This window comes from Salvelinus sp. IW2-2015, linkage group LG32 (genome assembly GCF_002910315.2).
Source record: "Salvelinus sp. IW2-2015 linkage group LG32, ASM291031v2, whole genome shotgun sequence".
Lineage (NCBI taxonomy): Eukaryota > Metazoa > Chordata > Actinopteri > Salmoniformes > Salmonidae > Salvelinus > Salvelinus sp. IW2-2015.
In genome coordinates, this window is record NC_036871.1 from 29,350,606 (window position 1) to 29,368,922 (window position 18,317).

General features: G+C 39.7%; 1 protein-coding gene across 1 annotated transcript in view; it reads right to left on the minus strand.

Annotated features, from left to right (window-relative positions):
- Nucleotides 1-1,585: 1,585 nt before the first annotated feature.
- LOC111957248 (corticotropin-releasing factor receptor 2-like) overlaps nucleotides 1,586-18,317 on the minus strand; it is a 90,149-nt gene continuing 73,417 nt past the window's right edge. The window contains 6 exon segments of the mRNA XM_023978030.1: nucleotides 1,586-4,786; nucleotides 5,421-5,462; nucleotides 6,296-6,431; nucleotides 11,234-11,319; nucleotides 11,693-11,765; nucleotides 15,014-15,074. Coding sequence (XP_023833798.1) covers nucleotides 4,646-4,786; nucleotides 5,421-5,462; nucleotides 6,296-6,431; nucleotides 11,234-11,319; nucleotides 11,693-11,765; nucleotides 15,014-15,074 — 539 coding nt within the window. The 3' untranslated portion in view covers nucleotides 1,586-4,645.

The following is an 18,317-nucleotide window of genomic DNA, read 5'->3' on the forward strand; positions in this document are numbered from 1 at the left end:
GTACAGAGTCAATGTGCGGGACCAGCGGTTAGTTGAGGTCATATGTACATGTGGGTAGAGTTATTAAAGTGACTATGCATAGATTATAACAACAGAGAGTAGCAGCGGTGTAAAAGAGGGGGGGGGGCAAAACAAATAGTCTGGGTAGCCATTTGATTAGGTGTTCAGGAGTCTTATGGCTTGGGGATAGAAGCTGTTTAGAAGCCTCTTGGACCTAGACTTGGCGCTCCGGTACCGCTTGCCATGCGGTAGCCATCCCATCTGGTTTGCGCTCAGTGGGACTATAATTTGTTTTTCAACAGGTCAATGACCCAAAACACACCTTCAGGCTGTGTAAGGGCTATTTGACCAAGGATAGTGATGGAGTGCTGCATCAGATGACCTGGCCTCCACTAACACCCAACCTCAACCCAATTGAGACGGTTTGGGATGAGTTGGAACGCAGAGTGAAGGAAAAGCAGCCAACAAGTGCTCAGCATATGTGGGAAGTCCTTCAAGACTGATGGAAAAGCATTCCTCATGAATCTGGTTGAGGAATGCCAAGAGTGTGCAAAGCTGTCATCAAGACAAAGGGTGGCTACTTTGAAGAATCTCAAATGTAAATTATATTTTTATTTGTTTAACACTTTTTTGGTTACTACATGATTCCGTATGTGTTATTTCATCATTTTGATGTCTTCACTATCATTCTACAATGTAGAAAATAGTAAAAATAAAGAAAAACCCTTGAATGAGTAGGTGTGTCCAAACTTTTGACTGGTACTGTATATATATTTATACATTTATACATTGTAGCCGGAATTATCATGTTAGTTTTTGATGGAGACACGTAGTTGAGGCCCCTTTGCTCCTAGCTACTCTACATGCAGTTATGACATGTACCATTAGCTACATTTATGACTGGTGAAATGCAACTGAAAATAGTCACAGTGCTCTTGAGGGAAACATTACAAGTTGATGGAGGAGGACCCAGTAGCATCTGGAGCTATAGCCTGGGGGGCACATCAGATCCACAATCAACCTTTGATACGCCTGTCAAGCAACAGGAGCAGTCATTTTCAAAACAAAAAATTGGCTTGAATAAGAGATACAGCTAATTGTTAGGGATGTATAACTCACAAAGTAGTTTTGAGGGGTCTGGGCATAGGCAGCCTATTCTGCTCCACTTCACTCAGTCCAACCACAGTCAGAATAATATAGTATAAAATCCAATCCACAATCATATTATATAAACTTCCACTTCCTTAGGCCATTTTAAGATAATACCAATGGGTCTAACATCTGCATGTAYGGCTAGCATGCCACACTGGCGGTGAAGCCAGCATCCTTCATCATTCAAATATTTATTCTATTCAGTCATTTTAATGGCAGTCTGCGGTTAGAGATGGCAAGCCTTTATCAAACCTTTATTGGATCCAAAATATCCTAATCCAAATCAAGTATTGGTATAATGAAATAGAATGAATACAATGCACAACAATCCCTTCTCCTCATTGTCTCCTCAGTGAATACTGTTTATTGAATAAGTATGAATATGTCTGGAGATTCTGGACAAGATTGCAGGTAGCAGATATTACAAACCAGAGAGAGTTGAATAGAATATTTATTTCAAATCTGAAGGTTGATTTTACCACATGTACGTTTATAAATGTATATCGATCATACACAGTACAACATTTACTGTAGAAACACAGTTTTTCTTCTTTCCACAAAAACACACTTTTCTGTTTTTCTAAAAGGCAACGTTGGTGTTTCAACATACAGCCAAAATGCATTCCTGTACATTAATAAGTTATTAAACTGAGAATAAATCAGAGAATGGTGAAGCTGTACAAAATATGAAAAATAAATGATTTTGTCAGAGAAAGTGCACTGACAACAAGTAAACATAGTCAGGTGAACGTGTCTGTTATCTTTGGTGGATTTGTCATTTTGAATGAACTATTCATTATATATTCATTAAATAATATAAAAATTGCAACAACTAAATCTCAATTTTCATGTTTCAATCAAAGAAAAATGTTGGGGGGGATTTCGCTTGGTGAGTTTTAACTTTCATAGGAGTACTGTAGTAAGTACTGTATGTGCAGAATTGTAATGAATTCAATAGACTAAAAACATAATGGAAAGTACAATTTAAGCTGCACAAGAAGAGATTGTGAGATGATGAAGTAAAATGTTATTAAAATATTCATACCTTTCTATGATTGCTTTGGATGGTCCTAGGTATTCATGTAACCTGAATGCTCTGCATGTTCTTAATGAATCACTTTCACTCCAACAGTATAATAGAAAAAAACATATTTACGTCATAACATTTATACAAATACTAATTACAATATACAACAAACTTTAAAAGAGTTTATGTACATTACAACGAAACATTTTGGTTATACATGTTTTATCGCACTCTTTGAAGATATATTCTTCTTTTTAGACATTCTCAAACTAGAACCCCTAAATCTGAGTAAAACTTCTCCAAAATAAACACTCAACTTGGAGGCACCTCCCAAACATAAATAACAAAATGATGTTCAACCAACAGTGTTTAGTGATTTAGGACCAGAAAATAGCTAAATATTGACCGTTATTTACGTAGTACATTCATGATTTATATAGATCTTGGGACTGTTTGCTTGAATACCTTGATTCAAGAGATTTATTGTGCATATGGATTCAGTCACAATTATGAAAATATACATTTTGTATGAAAATATCACAGAGAACTGCTACATAGACAGCTGTTCCAGAAAATTTGACCTAGAGCAATCAAGGGATGTAAACTCTAATGGTCATGACAGGGCAATCATGTTCACAGCAATTATCAAACCATACCTTTCCCTACAAGCAATTTTAGACCATTTGTCAAGTAATTTTAATTAACTTTTGTACAACATAAATGTGTTTAGAGTACAATTTCAATTGCAGGAGAATGTGTAAAGCAATAATTACTTCTGATGTAGTCACTGAGCCATATCTAAGACCCTTTCACAACAGCAAACCTCAACAGATGTGAAATTGTTTTATTGGAGCAGTCTTCCTTACTACTCCAAAAGTAACAAAAATTATGAGAAATATTGTTGCCATAATCATTATCTTCATGGCAACTAGTCAGGTAACAAGCATGTATCATTGATACCAAAGAAGTTTGCTTTTGAATCCAAATCAGAGAGATACCTCCACACCAGATTAGTGAGTTTGTCCCCAACATGCCATCTATTTACACAATTTCTACAATTCCAAATCCCAAGTTAATTCCATGGGTGCATGGGTTCTACTGTTCTATTTCCCAGAACTGCTTACTGAAGCCTGAATAACCAGGCTTGTCTAAGTGCCTGGAACTTGTATGACACTGCAATGGGCCTGGAGGGAGAGGAGGATAACACCCATGCAGGTCAGATGGTCGGTCAGTCACTACCGGGGCAGGGCTTGGCATGTTGACCTGAGCAGGGCAAAGCATTAAGGAAGCCAAATGGAACTCTAACTCATCAGGCTCTATCTCTCTCTGGCTCCTGGACACAACAGCTTAGCATTGACAATGATTAAGTGCAGCACATTGGGATTTGAAAGAGAGAAAATAATTAAATCATTTTAATACATTAAAAGGATTTAATGTACTGTACCTTAAAATGTATATTGACTTGGGACAGCTGTGGCATTATGCGGACTGAAATAAGGGTCTGCGACACTAAAATAGTGTTTGTGTTTAGTTTTTGAAATAAGTGTCATATAAATGTTTCTGAATCACAGTCCCATCTCCATTATTTGCATTAGATAATGGATATAATCTGAACTCGAACCCAGTGCATGATAGCTTCGATTTATTTAGAGTAGCCTTAGGGTTTTTTATACAGAAGTGAGAAAAACACATCATTGACGTTATGCTGTTCAAAAGTGTTTGAGAGTGATTGGCAGGGAACAATCTGAAAATAAATTAGCCTTAAAACATTTATACAAATGAAAAGCTCTTAGGGTGACATTTTGACAGCTCATAAAAGTGGTGCTGATGACAAACCAAACAGTATCACTTCCTTATTTAACAGAATAATTACATCTCTCTAATCTCATCTCAAACTTGGTGTGCAAGACACAGAATGCAATTGCATCCCATGCCTGCACTGTTAAAGCACAACCCTGCTTAAATTATCTCTGCCCTCTCATAGATATGAAATAACGAAGGGTTATGGATATAAATACCACTAGTACAGTACAGTACTGGGAGTGATTAGGGTCTCTTTTGACACTAACACTGCTTTTGTTTTGCCTCATCAGCATTCAGCACGGGGCCTTGAAAGGTCAACCTTCCTGACCTATTAAAATATAACCTGGTGTACTATAGTATGATAACAGCTCTTGATGCAATGGCAGTACAACTTAGACTCTGCAATTACTTCACAATGTTCATTTGGAGAGGCAACCTTGCCCATCTGTTTTGAATGGTCCTGACTTCTGTGTGACGTCCTAGGACGTCATGTTACGGTAAATCCTAATGGTCTCTTTCTCAAAGTGCTCTGTCTCTGTCTTTATGCAGAGGGGAAAATAAATAAAGCAAATGGACAACATTTATGGAGAGATGCCTTAAGACAAGTGTCTTCCCTAGAAAAGGGACATTTCCAAAGGTGACCTTTGAAATTGGCGATCCAGGTCAAACAGCTGTGGTCTGTTTTATACTGTGGAAGCTGATCCTGGTGGGTGAGGTGGGGATGGACATGGCACGTGCCACACGCACTCTCAGGGCATGGTTGTCCTGCCAACGATGCCATCTTTTCCTGGCGGCTGAGCGCACCTGGAAGATTACAATGAAATACTGTATTAGTGGTGGGCAGTCAATGTTTCTTTGTACCTCCTACAGTATACTACATCTATCCCCACACAAAGCATCTAGGACACACAATATGTAGGACACAGGAAATCACTTTAACTTAAATTGACATTTGAATAACTGCCAAGAAAAAATCTTTACAAAACAGTACAGAACAATACATTTCAGATACATGAGGATTCACATCAAATAGTTTCCAAGGTAGCCACTGTAGACTTCTAACAATTTGTATTTGTTTTGTGTGTATACCAATAACAGCTTCTTAAAGGAAGTGGAGAACAACAGTAACAGCAGCAGCAGGAGGGAGTCACATTTTTCCCGATTACAGAATGACTCATGACCCTTTTTATGGCACTTAATGACTTTCAACAATGATGCTTCACTAATGTAAGGGGGAAAGATGGGGGAAATAGGTCTAGAAAAATAAAGAGCATCTACAGTAATGTATGTTCAAAAATAGCCTGCAGGGTAAGGATGGCGTTCCATGATAGAGGTGAAATAAGGGTCTCAGGACTAGAAGTCTACTGCCTCTCAGACCTTTACATAGCGATCTGACACACAGCAATGCCCACACATGAAAAGATCATTGTTGACTCACTTCGCCATTTAGAAAGCAGTAGAATACTGAAACAAAGAACCCCTGGAAAGCAAGACAGGACACTGTTAGAATGTATAGTACAGAATGTATGTACAATCTGTTTTCATTGAGCTATCTTTATCAATTAACTAAAATAGGGATGCACAGTATTGGACAATATCAGCTATTGGTCAGATATTTCTGACCGAGTCCAGATAATCTGACTTCCACTCAAGGTATGCTAGCAATAGGCATTTGTTTCAYAATTAAAATGTGATTAATGTAAACAAAATGCCGCTTTCTGAGAAGTGGAAGATTACATTTTCTTCCCAATTGAGTTAATGTTACAAAGTGCATAGAAATAACCACAAAGCAATTGAATGATTCATAAATACATTTCCCATTTCAATTATACAGTATACAGAGCAATAATAGGAGTATTAAATCAGGATGGAACAACCTCTCATAACATTTGTGTAAGAATAGTCTAAAACTGTTATAAAATGGACCCGTATCCTATCCTCTACACATCCCTTCACTCAGCATCACTAACACAGCACCTTCTCCCGACCCCCTCAGCCTTGCATTGTGGAGGGAAGATTTACACTGAGAATACCCACTGTGCATAACTCACGCCCACATACATGTCTCTACAAACATTCTCCTGACAGCTCAGAACACTTGACAATAAAGGAGCCAGGGCCAGGTTCACAAAGCCTTACAATAGTAGCCTACAAATAGTCCTTCTTCCACAGGCTATAAAACCTATAACACCTTCCATTAACAGTATATTAAAGCTACAAAGATAATGACACAGATTTATAAAGGTTCAGGGCTTTTGTGTTCTTGGGAAAAGAGGGGCACAACTTGGTAAAGAACAGACTCCATGATCTTACCTGAAATGATTGTAGAAATGAATTGAAATAAATAAAAACTATTTGCGAGATGTCGTCCTCTCCGGGATTAACAAAAAATAGCATGTAGGTGATCCCCAAAAGAGGCAGTAACACTAACGTCGCTTTGACCGCTTTTCTGTGAAGGAAATAACAGAAAAACATCAGTACTCCCATTTACTGTACAGTAGTTACAAAAGTAACTGGGGAAAGTGGTTGCTTGTTTCAATGTACGTCAATACAAAAAAGCATTGAAAGACCCAAAAGGTTTCCTTTCTTTCTATTTTTTTTGATTGCTTGCTTTTAATCATTACCACAATCTGTTTACAAAAGACCCCAAATAATGAATGTCAGAGATACACATTCTGAGTAAGTATGATTAGAACCCCATCCCACAAGACTACTGACTCAAATAAGAGGGAGTTTTTGTTATTGTTGACAATGTTGCCCAAGGCTTGCCTCCAGCAGGTTGAGGAGGGAATGGAGCTTATTCCTTCGGGTTTTGCGGTAGATATTACATAACAAAAAGCACTTATCAAAATAAAGCTGAATTAAATTATGCAAGGATTGTTCTACCATTCTAGATAAAAGAACCGCATTGAGAAGAAATACATTTAAAAGTGAAAAGCCGTGGTATCAACAACTTGATGCCAGAACAAAAGTCGAACATTATAAGCGGCCCATTTGAGTATCTGGTTGCAAATGGCATTCTTAATTTTATCCAAATATGATGGGATTTCAGCTAATCTACCTAAYCTGTGAAGCAGTTGATGGCCCAGGTTACACCTCAAATAGCACATTACATATCGTATCTAAGGATATAAATCCACTGGGAACCCAATGACAGCAATGTCAGCATAGGAGTAAAATAAGATATTTTCTATAGGACAGAGGTCTGCAGACGTTGCTGGGATTTGAGATTTCCCCCTTGCTCTCAAATAATCCACCATGAAAAAGAGCTTAAATGTGAATTTGAGGACGATGCAAGTTGTTCTATGAATATGATATACAAGGTTATTAGACACTGTGCAACATCAACACCTCATTTCTAATGAAAAAGAGGGGACATTGTTTCAAACAGAAATGATCATAATGGAAAATGTTGTCTGTGTGTGTGTGTGTGTGTGTGTGTGTGTGTGTGTGTGTGTGTGTGTGTGTGTGTGTGTGTGTGTGTGTGTGTGTGTGTGTGGTGTGTGTTGTGTGTGTGTGTGTGTGTGTGTGTGTGTGTGCGTGCGTAAGTGTGTGTGCGTAAGTGTGTGTGTGTGGCCATATATTCATAGGAATGTTATGTAATGGTGTGTGCAAGATAAGTACATATTGAAGGGATTCATCCATAATAAAGCAGATGACCGTTTCATCACTTTGTTGAGTTAGAAGGGAGTTGTTAAACAGATTTAAATGCTCCATCAATTTCTCCATAAAATGTGAATGTTGAGTGGAGGTTGTAATGACTGCAATAAATTGGGTTGGCAGTCTCGCATCACAATATATACAATGTATTACGAGTAAGGAGGAAGACCACATTAGGATAAAGAACATGTCGGTCGAAATGTTATTGTATCACCTTTATTAAAAGCTTTTTTWACAGACCACCTATAGAGCAAACAAACAGTGAGTGGACATTCCAATGTTAACTATGAATTAGAGTAGCCATTGGTACAATATATTTACAAAATTATGTGGACACCACTTCAAATTTGTGTCCGTTGCTGACAGGTGTGTAAAATCGAGCACACAGCCATGCAATCTCCATAGACAAACATTGGCAGTAGAATGGACTTACTGAAGAGCTCAGTAACTTTCAATGTGGCACCGTCATAGGATGCCACCTTTCCAACAAGTCAGTTCGTCACATTTCTGCCCTGCTAGACCTGGCCCAGTCAACTGTAAGTGCTGTTATTGTGAAGTGGAAACATCTAGGAGCCACGAAGTGGTAGGCCACACAAGCTCACAGAACGAGACCGCCGAGTGTAGTGCGTAAAAGTTGTCTGTCCTCGGTTGCAACACTCACTAAATCAAATCAAATCAGTTTATTTGTTATGTGCGCCGAATACAACAGGTGTAGACCTTACAGTGAAAACTGAGTTCCAAACTGCCTCTAGAAGCAATGTCAGCACAAGAACTGTTCGTCGGAAGGTTCATGAAACGGGTTTCCATGACCGAGCAGCTGCACACAAGCCTAAGATTACCAATGCACAATGCCAAGCATCGGCTGGAGTGGTGTAAAGCTCATCACCATTGGACTCTGGAGCAGTGGAAATGCATTCTCTGGAGAGACGAATCACGCTTCACCAACTGGCAGCTGGCAGACGGATCTGGGTTTGGCGGATGCCAGGAGAATGCTACCTGCCCCAATGCATAGTGCCAAGTTTGGTGGAGGAAGAATAATGGTCTAGGGCTGTTTTTCATGGTTCGGGCTAGGACCCTCATTTCCAGTGAAGGGAAATCTTAACGCTACAGCATACAATGACATTCTAGACGATCCTGTGGTTCCAACTTTGTGGCAACAGTTTAGGGAAGGCCCTTTCCTATTTCAGAATGGCAATCCCCCTGTGCACAAAGCGAGATCCATACAGAAATGGTTTGTTGAAATCGGTGTGGAAGAACTTGACTGGCCTGCACCGAGCCCTGACCTCAGCCCCATCGAACACCTTTGGGATGAATTGGAATGTCGACTGSAAGCCAGGCCTAAACGCCCAACATCAGTGCCTGACCTCACTAATGCTCTTGTGGCTGAATGGAAGCAATTCCCTACAGCAACGTTCCAACATATAGTGGAAAGCCTTCCCAGAAGAGTGGAGGCTGTTGTAGCAGCAAAGGGGGGACCAACTCCATATTAATGCCCATGATTTTGGAATGAGATGTTTGACGAGCAGACTTTTGGTCATGTAAATGTACTTCCTGTAAGTGATTGGACTAAGTTGTGTTTTTATCCCCCCCAGACAAAATGGAACCTAGACAAGTAGGTTCTGTGGTGATAACATTCTTGGAAAGACCAGTCCACTCTCTACCATTCAGTCACATATCATGTCTGTCAAAATTATAGGAAATTACTGTTCCTTTTAGCAAAATTTCACTTCTGGATGGCTTGAAATTTGCAGTGGTGTAAATGACTTAAGTACTACTTAAGTAAGTGTTTGGGGTATCTGTACATTACTTAACTATTTATATTTTTTTGCCAGCTTTTACTTTCACTTCACTACATTCCAAAAGAAATGTACTGTTTACTCCATACATTTTCCCTGACACCCAAAAGTACTAGTTACATTTTGAATGCTTAGCAGGACAGGAAAATGGTCCAATTCACGCACTTATCAAGAGAACATCCCTGATCATCAAATCAAAGCAAATCAAATTTGATTTGTCAAATGCACCGAATAAAACAGGTTACCTTACAGTGAAATGCTTACTTACAAGCCCTTAATCAACAATGCAGTTTTTAGAAAATAAGTAAGAGATAAGAATAACAAATAATTAAAGAGCTGCGTCCGACAAGCGTCGGAGCCGGTGTAGTATGATTCGATCTTAGTCCTATAGTGACGCTTTGCCTTTTTGATGGTTCGTCGGAGAGCATAGCGMGATTTCTTATAAGCTTCCGGGTTAGAGTCTCGCTCCTTGAAAGCGMCAGCTCTACCCTTTAGCTCAGTGCTAATGTTGCCTGTAATCCATGGCTTCTGGTTGGGGTATGTATGTACAGTCACTGTGGGMACGACGTCCTCGATGCCCTTATTGATAAATCCAGTGACTGATGTGGTGTACTCCTCAATGCCATCGGAAGAATCCCGGAACATATTCCAGTCTGTGCTAGCAAAACAGTCCTGTAGTTTAGCATCTGCTTCATCTGACCACTTTTTTATAGACCGAGTCACTGGCGCTTCCTGCTTTAATTTTTGCTTGTAAGCAGGACTCAGGAATATAGAATTATGTTCAGATTTGCGAAATGGAGGGCGAGGGAGAGCTTTGTATGAGTCTCTGTGTGTGGAGTAAAGGTGGTGTAGATTTTTCCCCCTCTGGTTGCACATTTAACATGCTGATAGAAATTAGGAAAACTGATTTTAGTTTACCTGCATTAAAGTCCCCGGCCACTAGGAGCGGCGCCTGTGGATGAGCGTTTTCCTGTTTGCTTATGCCGGTATACAGCTCATTGAGTACGGTTTTAGTGCCAGTATCGGTCTGTGGTAGTCTGTAGACAGCTACGAAAATTACAGATGAAAACTCTCTAGGTAGATAGTGTGGTCTACAGCTTATCATGAGATACTCATGATAAGCTCATCAAGCAAAACCTCGAGAGTTAGATATCGTGAACCAGCTGTTGTTTACATATATGCATAGGCCCCCGCCCCGTGTCTTACCAGAGGCTGCTGTTCTATCCTGCCGATAGAGTGTATAACCCACCAGCTGTATGTTCTTAATATCGCTGTTGAGCCACGACTCGGTGAAACATAAGATATTATAGTTTAAATGTCCCGTTGGTAGAKTATACGTGCTTTCAGTTCGTCCCATTGACATCCCTACTGCCTCTGAACTGGCGGACTCACTAAACATAAACGCTTGTAAACTATGTTTGTGCGTTGTTGTGTAGCCCTGGCTATCTGTAAAAAATAAAAATAAAAATAAAATTGTGCAGTCTGGTTTGCTAAATATAAGCAATTTGAAATAATTTATACTTTTGCTTTTGATACTTAAGTATGTTTTTGCAATTACATTTACTTTTGATACTTAAGTATATTTAACACCAAATACTTTTAGACTTTTACTCAAGTAATATTTTACTGGGTGACTTTCACTTTTACTTTTCCATTAAGGTATCTTTACTTTTATTTAAGTATGCAGAATCTCATCTAAAATGTTTATCAAAGATATGAAATGGGGGTCAAGTAAAGGTGGCATAATATGGCATGCAATATTCCAAATAACAACCCCACAGGAGAAGCGACTCACCTGTACTGTATGGTTTCTGATGTGGTAGAAGCTCTCAGCTTGGTCATGAGAATTCTTACTATGTTGAAGAGGAAAACGAAGTTTATCTAGCAGAGAATACAGATGGAAAACTTCAATTATGAGTTCATTATGTAGAACATAATGTTTTAGTAATGAAAAAACAACAACTGACATGTGTTGTTGCATTAGAGCAGCTTATTTTAAAATGTTCTTTAATTTAACCTTTATTTAACTAGGCAAGTCAGTTAAGAACAAATTCATATTTACAATGATGGCCTACACCGTTCAAACCTGGGCCAATTGTGCGCCGCCCTATGGGACTCCCAATCACAGCCAGATGTGATGCAGCCTGGATTTGAACCAGGGACTGRAGTGACACCTCTTGCACTGAGATGCAGTGYCTTAGACCGCTGCTTCACTCGGGAGTAAACAGTGATAAATGACCATCTTGTTACTTACCAAAAGAACAAGGATGACCGGCCCTTGATAAATGTAGTCAATATACTTTCCAGGTTCTTTCCCAAACCAGCATCTGTTGACAAACATTAAACGAATGGCTTTTCTTTCAAAATGTAGCATATTAACCATTTGTATCAATCTACCCTGAGTGTACAAAACATTAGGAACACCTTCCTAATATTGAGTTGCACCCCCCTTTGCCCCCAATTCGTTGAGGCATTGACTCGACAAGGTGTCAAAYGCGTTCCACAAGGCTGCTGGCCCATGTTGACTCCAATGCCTCCCACAGTTGTGCCAAATTGGCTGGATGCCTTTTGGGTGGTGGACCATTCTTGATACACACGGGAAACTGTTGACAGTGAAAAACCCAGCAGCGTTGAAGTTCTTGAGACACTCAAACCGGTGTGCCTGACACCTACTACAATACCCTGTTCAAAGACACTTACATATTTTGTCTTGTCCATTCACCCTCTGAATGGCACACATACACAATCCATGTCTCAATTGTCTCAAAGCTTAAATATCCTTATTTAACCTGTCTCCTCCCCTTCATCTACACAATCTAGAGCCATAATCATTATGCTCAATTCTGCATATCTAAGCATAACTCTTGAGCTGTCTGTATCATCCTGACTGGTGCTAAAAACTGGGTAAAAGATTGAAAGGAATGTGAGTCTTATTCAGTACATATAGTAATTGCTTGCTTTTCTAAAGTCTACTAACCTTGCCAGCAGGCTACGATAGTTAGACAAGCTAGCTATCTAACTTGATTGATAACCTGAAATGGCTTCTTGGTAGCTAGTTATGAGGTTGGGAGATTGGAAACCTATCTAGGCTAGCTAAAGCCAACTTCATAAAATTGCTAGGTGTTTTGTAGTATTACAGAAACATTATTTTATATATTTATATATAAAAGCATTCTTCCTCTCTCTCACGCACATTTACTTTGTCACATGGAACATCTGAACTCTGACCAATCAGCGCGGCTTTGAATGTTGCTAGGTTACTCGTGGGCATGGTTTTGCACCAAGTTTGGCTTGGATAAAAATGACGTGCCCCTGTGCCCCCTATGGCCATGACAACTCTGTTCCAGAGAACCCAAGTCAGAAAATGCTACTATGAATGAAATTAAATTAGATCTGAATGTATTGGAGGGTGAATGTTGACTCTTAATTTTCCGAGAAGTACCTTTATAATAGCAGCATAGACCTCAAAGTCAAAACTATAAAACACAACCTCTAACTAATGAACTGACGTCTGACTTTCTTGTATTAAAAAGGACAGAAATAACAATTTCAAAAAATAATAATTACCCTTATCTATCAAATACCTTTAGATAACATGAATTATACTCTTGTAAATGCTACAGCGAATGCCTCTGGCACCTACAATACAGTAAATTGCTGAATCATCTTGAATCAGTATTGGTAGTTTCTCCACAATACTAAAAGGATTTAAATAAATCTTGTTAGGGATAGCAGGCAGTATTCGGAAGTTTGGATGACTGAGGTGCCCAAAGTAAACTACCTGCTACTCAGGCCCAGAAGCTAGAATATGCATATGCATGGTAGTATTGGATAGAAAACACTCTAACGTTTCTAAAACTGTTAAAATTATGTCTGTGAGTATAACAGAACTGATTTGGCAGGCAAAAACCRGAGGACAATTTTTTTTTCTGTTGACCTGTCAGCCAATTCAAAGGTTAAGCTATTGAAAACAAAGACTTCCGCCTCCCAAATTGCAGTTCCTATGGCTTCCACTAGATGTCAACAGTCTTTATACATGGTTTCAGGCTTGTATTCTGAAAAATCAACAAGGAATAGTTGTTTATCCTCAGGAAGTCCTAAGGCAAAACTAGTCTCATTGCACGCGTGACCGAGGGAACGAGCTGCGTTCTTTTCCTTTCSGATTGAAAATAGTTCGCTCCGTATGAAATATTATCGTTTATTTAGATATTAGAGCACCTAATAATGAATTAGAGATGTCATTTGATTTGTTTGGAGAAACTTTACCGGTAACTTTTGGAACTCCTATGTCTGCATTCTGAACGGGTGGATTACTGAACTCAATGACACCTACTAAACGGACTATTTGGGATATAAAGAAGGAATTTATTGAACAAACCGACCATTCATTGTGTTCCGGGGATTCTTGTGATTGCGATCAGAGGAAGATCTTCAAAGGTAAGTGACTTATTTTGTCGCTACTTGGGATTTTGTGACGCCTGTGATTGTTAGGATAATATGCTGTTGTGGGGTGCTGACCTCAGATAATCGAATGATGTGCTTTCGCCGTAAAGCCTTTTTGAAATCCGACAATGCGGTTAGATTGACAAGATTCTAAGCTAAATAATCATGTATGACACTTGTATTATCATGAATATTTAATATTGCATTTATTGTATTTTGAATTTGGCGCTCTGCAATTTCACCGGATGTTGTCGAGGTGGTTCGCTAGCGGAACGCCTGCGCCAGAAAGGCGTAATTACTACACTGTACCACAAAGGATATAAGACATCATTCAAGGTTTATCTGTGACTAACACATTTACCAGGACATACACGTATTGTCACGCCCTGATCTGTTTCACCTGTCCTTGTGCTTGTCTCCACCAAACCAGGAGGGCGAGAAAAAGAGAGAATGGGGAAAAGCAGGAGCTGAGACAAAACGCTGGTTGAATTGACAAACAAGACGAACTGGCAACAGACAAGCAGAGAACACACGTATATATGGGGAAGATGGGCGTAATGGGATAATGGGGAAGATGGGCGTCTTCCTGCATCTTCCCCATTATCCCCTGGGTACTTATACATCTGTTCTCTGTTTGTCTGTTGCCAGTTCGTCTTGTTTGTCAATTCAACCAGCGTTTTGTCTCAGCTKCTGCTTTTCCCCATTCTCTCTTTTTCTCGCCCTCCTGGTTTTGACCCTTGCCTGTCCTTACTCTGAGCCTGCCTGCCTGACCACTCTGCCTGCCGCTGACCCTGAGCCTGTCTGCCGTCCTGCACCTTTGCCTCTACTCTGGATTACCGACCTCTGCCTGACCTGACCCTGAGCCTGCCTGCCYTCCTGTACCTTTGCTCCACCACTCTGGATTATCGACCCCTGCCTGCCTTGACCTGTTGTTTGCCTGCCCCTGTTYCTGTAATAAACATTGTTACTTCAACACAGTCTGCATTTGTGTCTTACCTGAAACGTGATACGTATAGGTTTCTATGCACTCCATCAAAGGTCATCAAATACAGCAAAATGTCTACAACACAAACTACTTACTATAAAATGCTTGAGATTCCACTGTTGTTGTTAATTAGAAATGTGCACTTACTGTTCATTTTCATTGTAAAGCTTCCCAATGGCCCATGCAACAATTATAGGACATGGAATGCCTGAAAGAAAGATTAAAAAAACAAAACGTATTGCCAATAAACATCACATCTAAAAGTATTGAAGACTACAACGTCTGAGTGATAGTGTTAATATCATTAGGGAGTAGGGACATGCTCTAAATTAGAATCAGSCTGCTGTGTTTAGCAGCTATTACAGAGATTAAATTAAGGGAATCCATTGAGGCCAGTTGGATCCGTCCAGTTCTACTTTGATCTGGTTTAAGAACGTCTTATCTTCTTGGTCTCTAGTGTTGGACAGATAAAGTTAAAGCTATTCCACTTTTTACATTCAGGGGTTAAAMAAAAATAAAAAAAGATCCCAGAAATGAAACTTAAGTTGATCTCAGATTGATTGTCTGGGGCCAAGTTAACCTCCCCTTTCATGTAAGAAAGTCATGGCCATCATGCTTTTAGGGATTGAGGATTATTTTGTTTATGTATTAAACTGTGAGTTCCAGACCCGTTCCAGACCCGTTGCTTAGGGGGTCCGGGGTCTTCCCTGGGATAATTTATATGTAGGACTGAGAAGCTCAGTTCTGGTGACTTTTTAAAAGGACATTCTACTCTAAACTCATGATTTTTAAAAAGTATGCTGACACCATCTAAAAMAGAATTTCCACCTCCAGAAATGGGCAAAATAACATATTGGTAAAATGTATGTAACATTTTTTTGTAGCCTATGCATGGTCTATATTATCAGATGTGTTATTAGCAATAAGCATTATGTCCTATAGCCCAACTGCTGCAGCATAGGGGCTATAAAATATACATAGGCTGAAGCATGGGGTTTGTCAATCTGCATTTACCCCATTGGACACAACATCCTGATTGTTGTTCTTATTATTAATGCTTATTACTTTAATATAAATATGTATATATAAATAATTCTTAATTATTATTCACACAAAAATCWGACTATGCTCAAACCCTACACCCCAACCAGAGTACTCCGTTCTGAGGATGATAGCGGACTATATTGCCACTCTTATTTGCCATCTCTTCAATCTAGCCTACAGTAAAGTGTGTGCCCTCAGGCTTGGAGGGAAGCAAAAGTAATTCCGCTACCCAAGAATAGCAAAGCAACCTTTACTGGCTCAGACAGCCAACCAATCAGCCTGCTACCAACCCTTTGTAAACTTTTGGAGAACATTGTGTTTGACCAGATACAATACTATTTCACAGTAAATAAATTAACAACCGACTTTCAGCATGCTTATAAGGAGGGGCACTAAACATGTACATCACTTCCACAAATGACTCATGATTGGTTGAAAGAAATGACAATAAGAAGCTTGTGGGAGCTGTTTTGTTAGACMGCAATGCAGCTTTTGACATGATCAATAATAATCTGCTGCTGGAAAAACGTATGTGTTATGACTTTACATCCCCTGTTATATTGTGGATTGGGAGTTACCTGTCTAACAGAACACAGCAGGTGTTCTTTAAGGAAGCCTCCAACAGAATCCAGGTAGAGTCAGGTATTCCCCAGGGCAGTTGTCTAGGCCCCTTGCTTTTTCAATCTTTACTAATGACRTGTCACTGGCACTGAATAAAGCCAGTGTGTCTACGTATACACATCAGCTATCACAGTAAGTGATAGCAAAGTGCTGCAGTCAGTTTTAGAATGTGTGGCAAGTAATAAGCTAGTGCCATTTTTTTACTAAAAGCATTGCATTTGTAATAAACCATTCACTAAGCCCTTTACCTCAACAAAATCTTGTAATGAATAATGTGGAAATTGAGCAAGTTGACGAGTTTTATAACCCATGATTGTAAACTGTCATAGTCAAAACATATTGACGCAATGGTAGCTAAGATGGGGAGAAGTCTATCCGTAATAAATTCTCCCATTTCACCCATTCCTCCACATACTCCACTGGCTTCTAGTCAAATCTCGCTTKCACTACAAGACCATGGTACTTGCCTARGAAGCAGCAAGAGGAACTGCCCCTTTCTACCTTCAGACTATGCTCAAACCCTACACCCCAACCAGAGTACTCCGTTCTGCCACCTCTGGGCCTCCCACCCCCTAATTAATCACAATTTATTTTGTCATGTGCCTTAATGTGTCTGGACCCCAGGAAGAGTAGCTAATGGGGATCCACAATAAATACAAATACCTGTCATGCCCTGATCTGTTTCACCTGTCTTTGTGATTGTCTCCACCCACCTCCACSTGTCACCCGTTTTCCCCATTAGTCCCTGGGTATTTATTCCAGTGTTCCCTGTTTGTCTGCTGCCAGTTTGTCTTGTCTTGTCAAGTCAACCAGTGTGTTTTTCTGTSCTCCTGCTTTTTCTTATCTCTCTTTTGCTAGTCCTCCCGATTTTGACCCTTGCCTGCCTTGACTCTGAAACCGCCTGCCTGACCATACTGCCTGCCCTGACCTCAAGCCTGCCTGCCACTCTGTACCTCCTGGACTCTGACCTTGTTTATGATCTTTTGCCTGTCCACYGCCATTCTCTTGCCTGCCCCTTGGATTATAATAAATATCAGAGACTTGAACCATCTGCCTCCCGTGTCTGCATCTGGGTCTCGCCCTGTGCCCTGATAATACCTAGACAACGCATAGTTGTTCTAATCTAGAAAAAGAGAAGAAAGTCTATGTTAAATTAACCCACATGCCAGACATACTGATTAGAAATTATGATTCACAAGAGTAAGAACCAAGTCWTGTCACGGTAATGCCTGAAATGAGAGATCATAATTCAATGTTGCAAATACTGTAAGATTCCACTTCAACGCTGAGGCCTGCGCATGAAAACCACTTGATCATCAGTGGAACTGTGGCAGACTGAGTAAATTACTGAAGGGTTTGCTCAAAGACATCCCAATAAAACCAACATAAAACCTGATTACAATCTTAACTTATAACATATATAGACAAATGATCCACTACTGTGCAAGGTTTTCACTTCTTACAGAATAAATGTGCATAGCAAAGACATAACTGTTCAGACAGACTGCTAGATCAATTTAAACATTTTGTTAAATGTAAATGTATAAAATTAATTCTGACCATCATCCCACTCCTGACACCAACACATCCCACTGCTGAAACCAATGGAATGAAACAACTCCACAACACCTCCACTACACGTAACTGAATTGAGTGAACAAACTTTAGTTAATTACATTTTGGGGCCAAGATGAGATTTCTAATAACTATACTGGATGTATTTACTATACCCAGGCCTTTACCCTAGCCTACAATACGTACAAAGAGCTATTTGGGATGATTCACT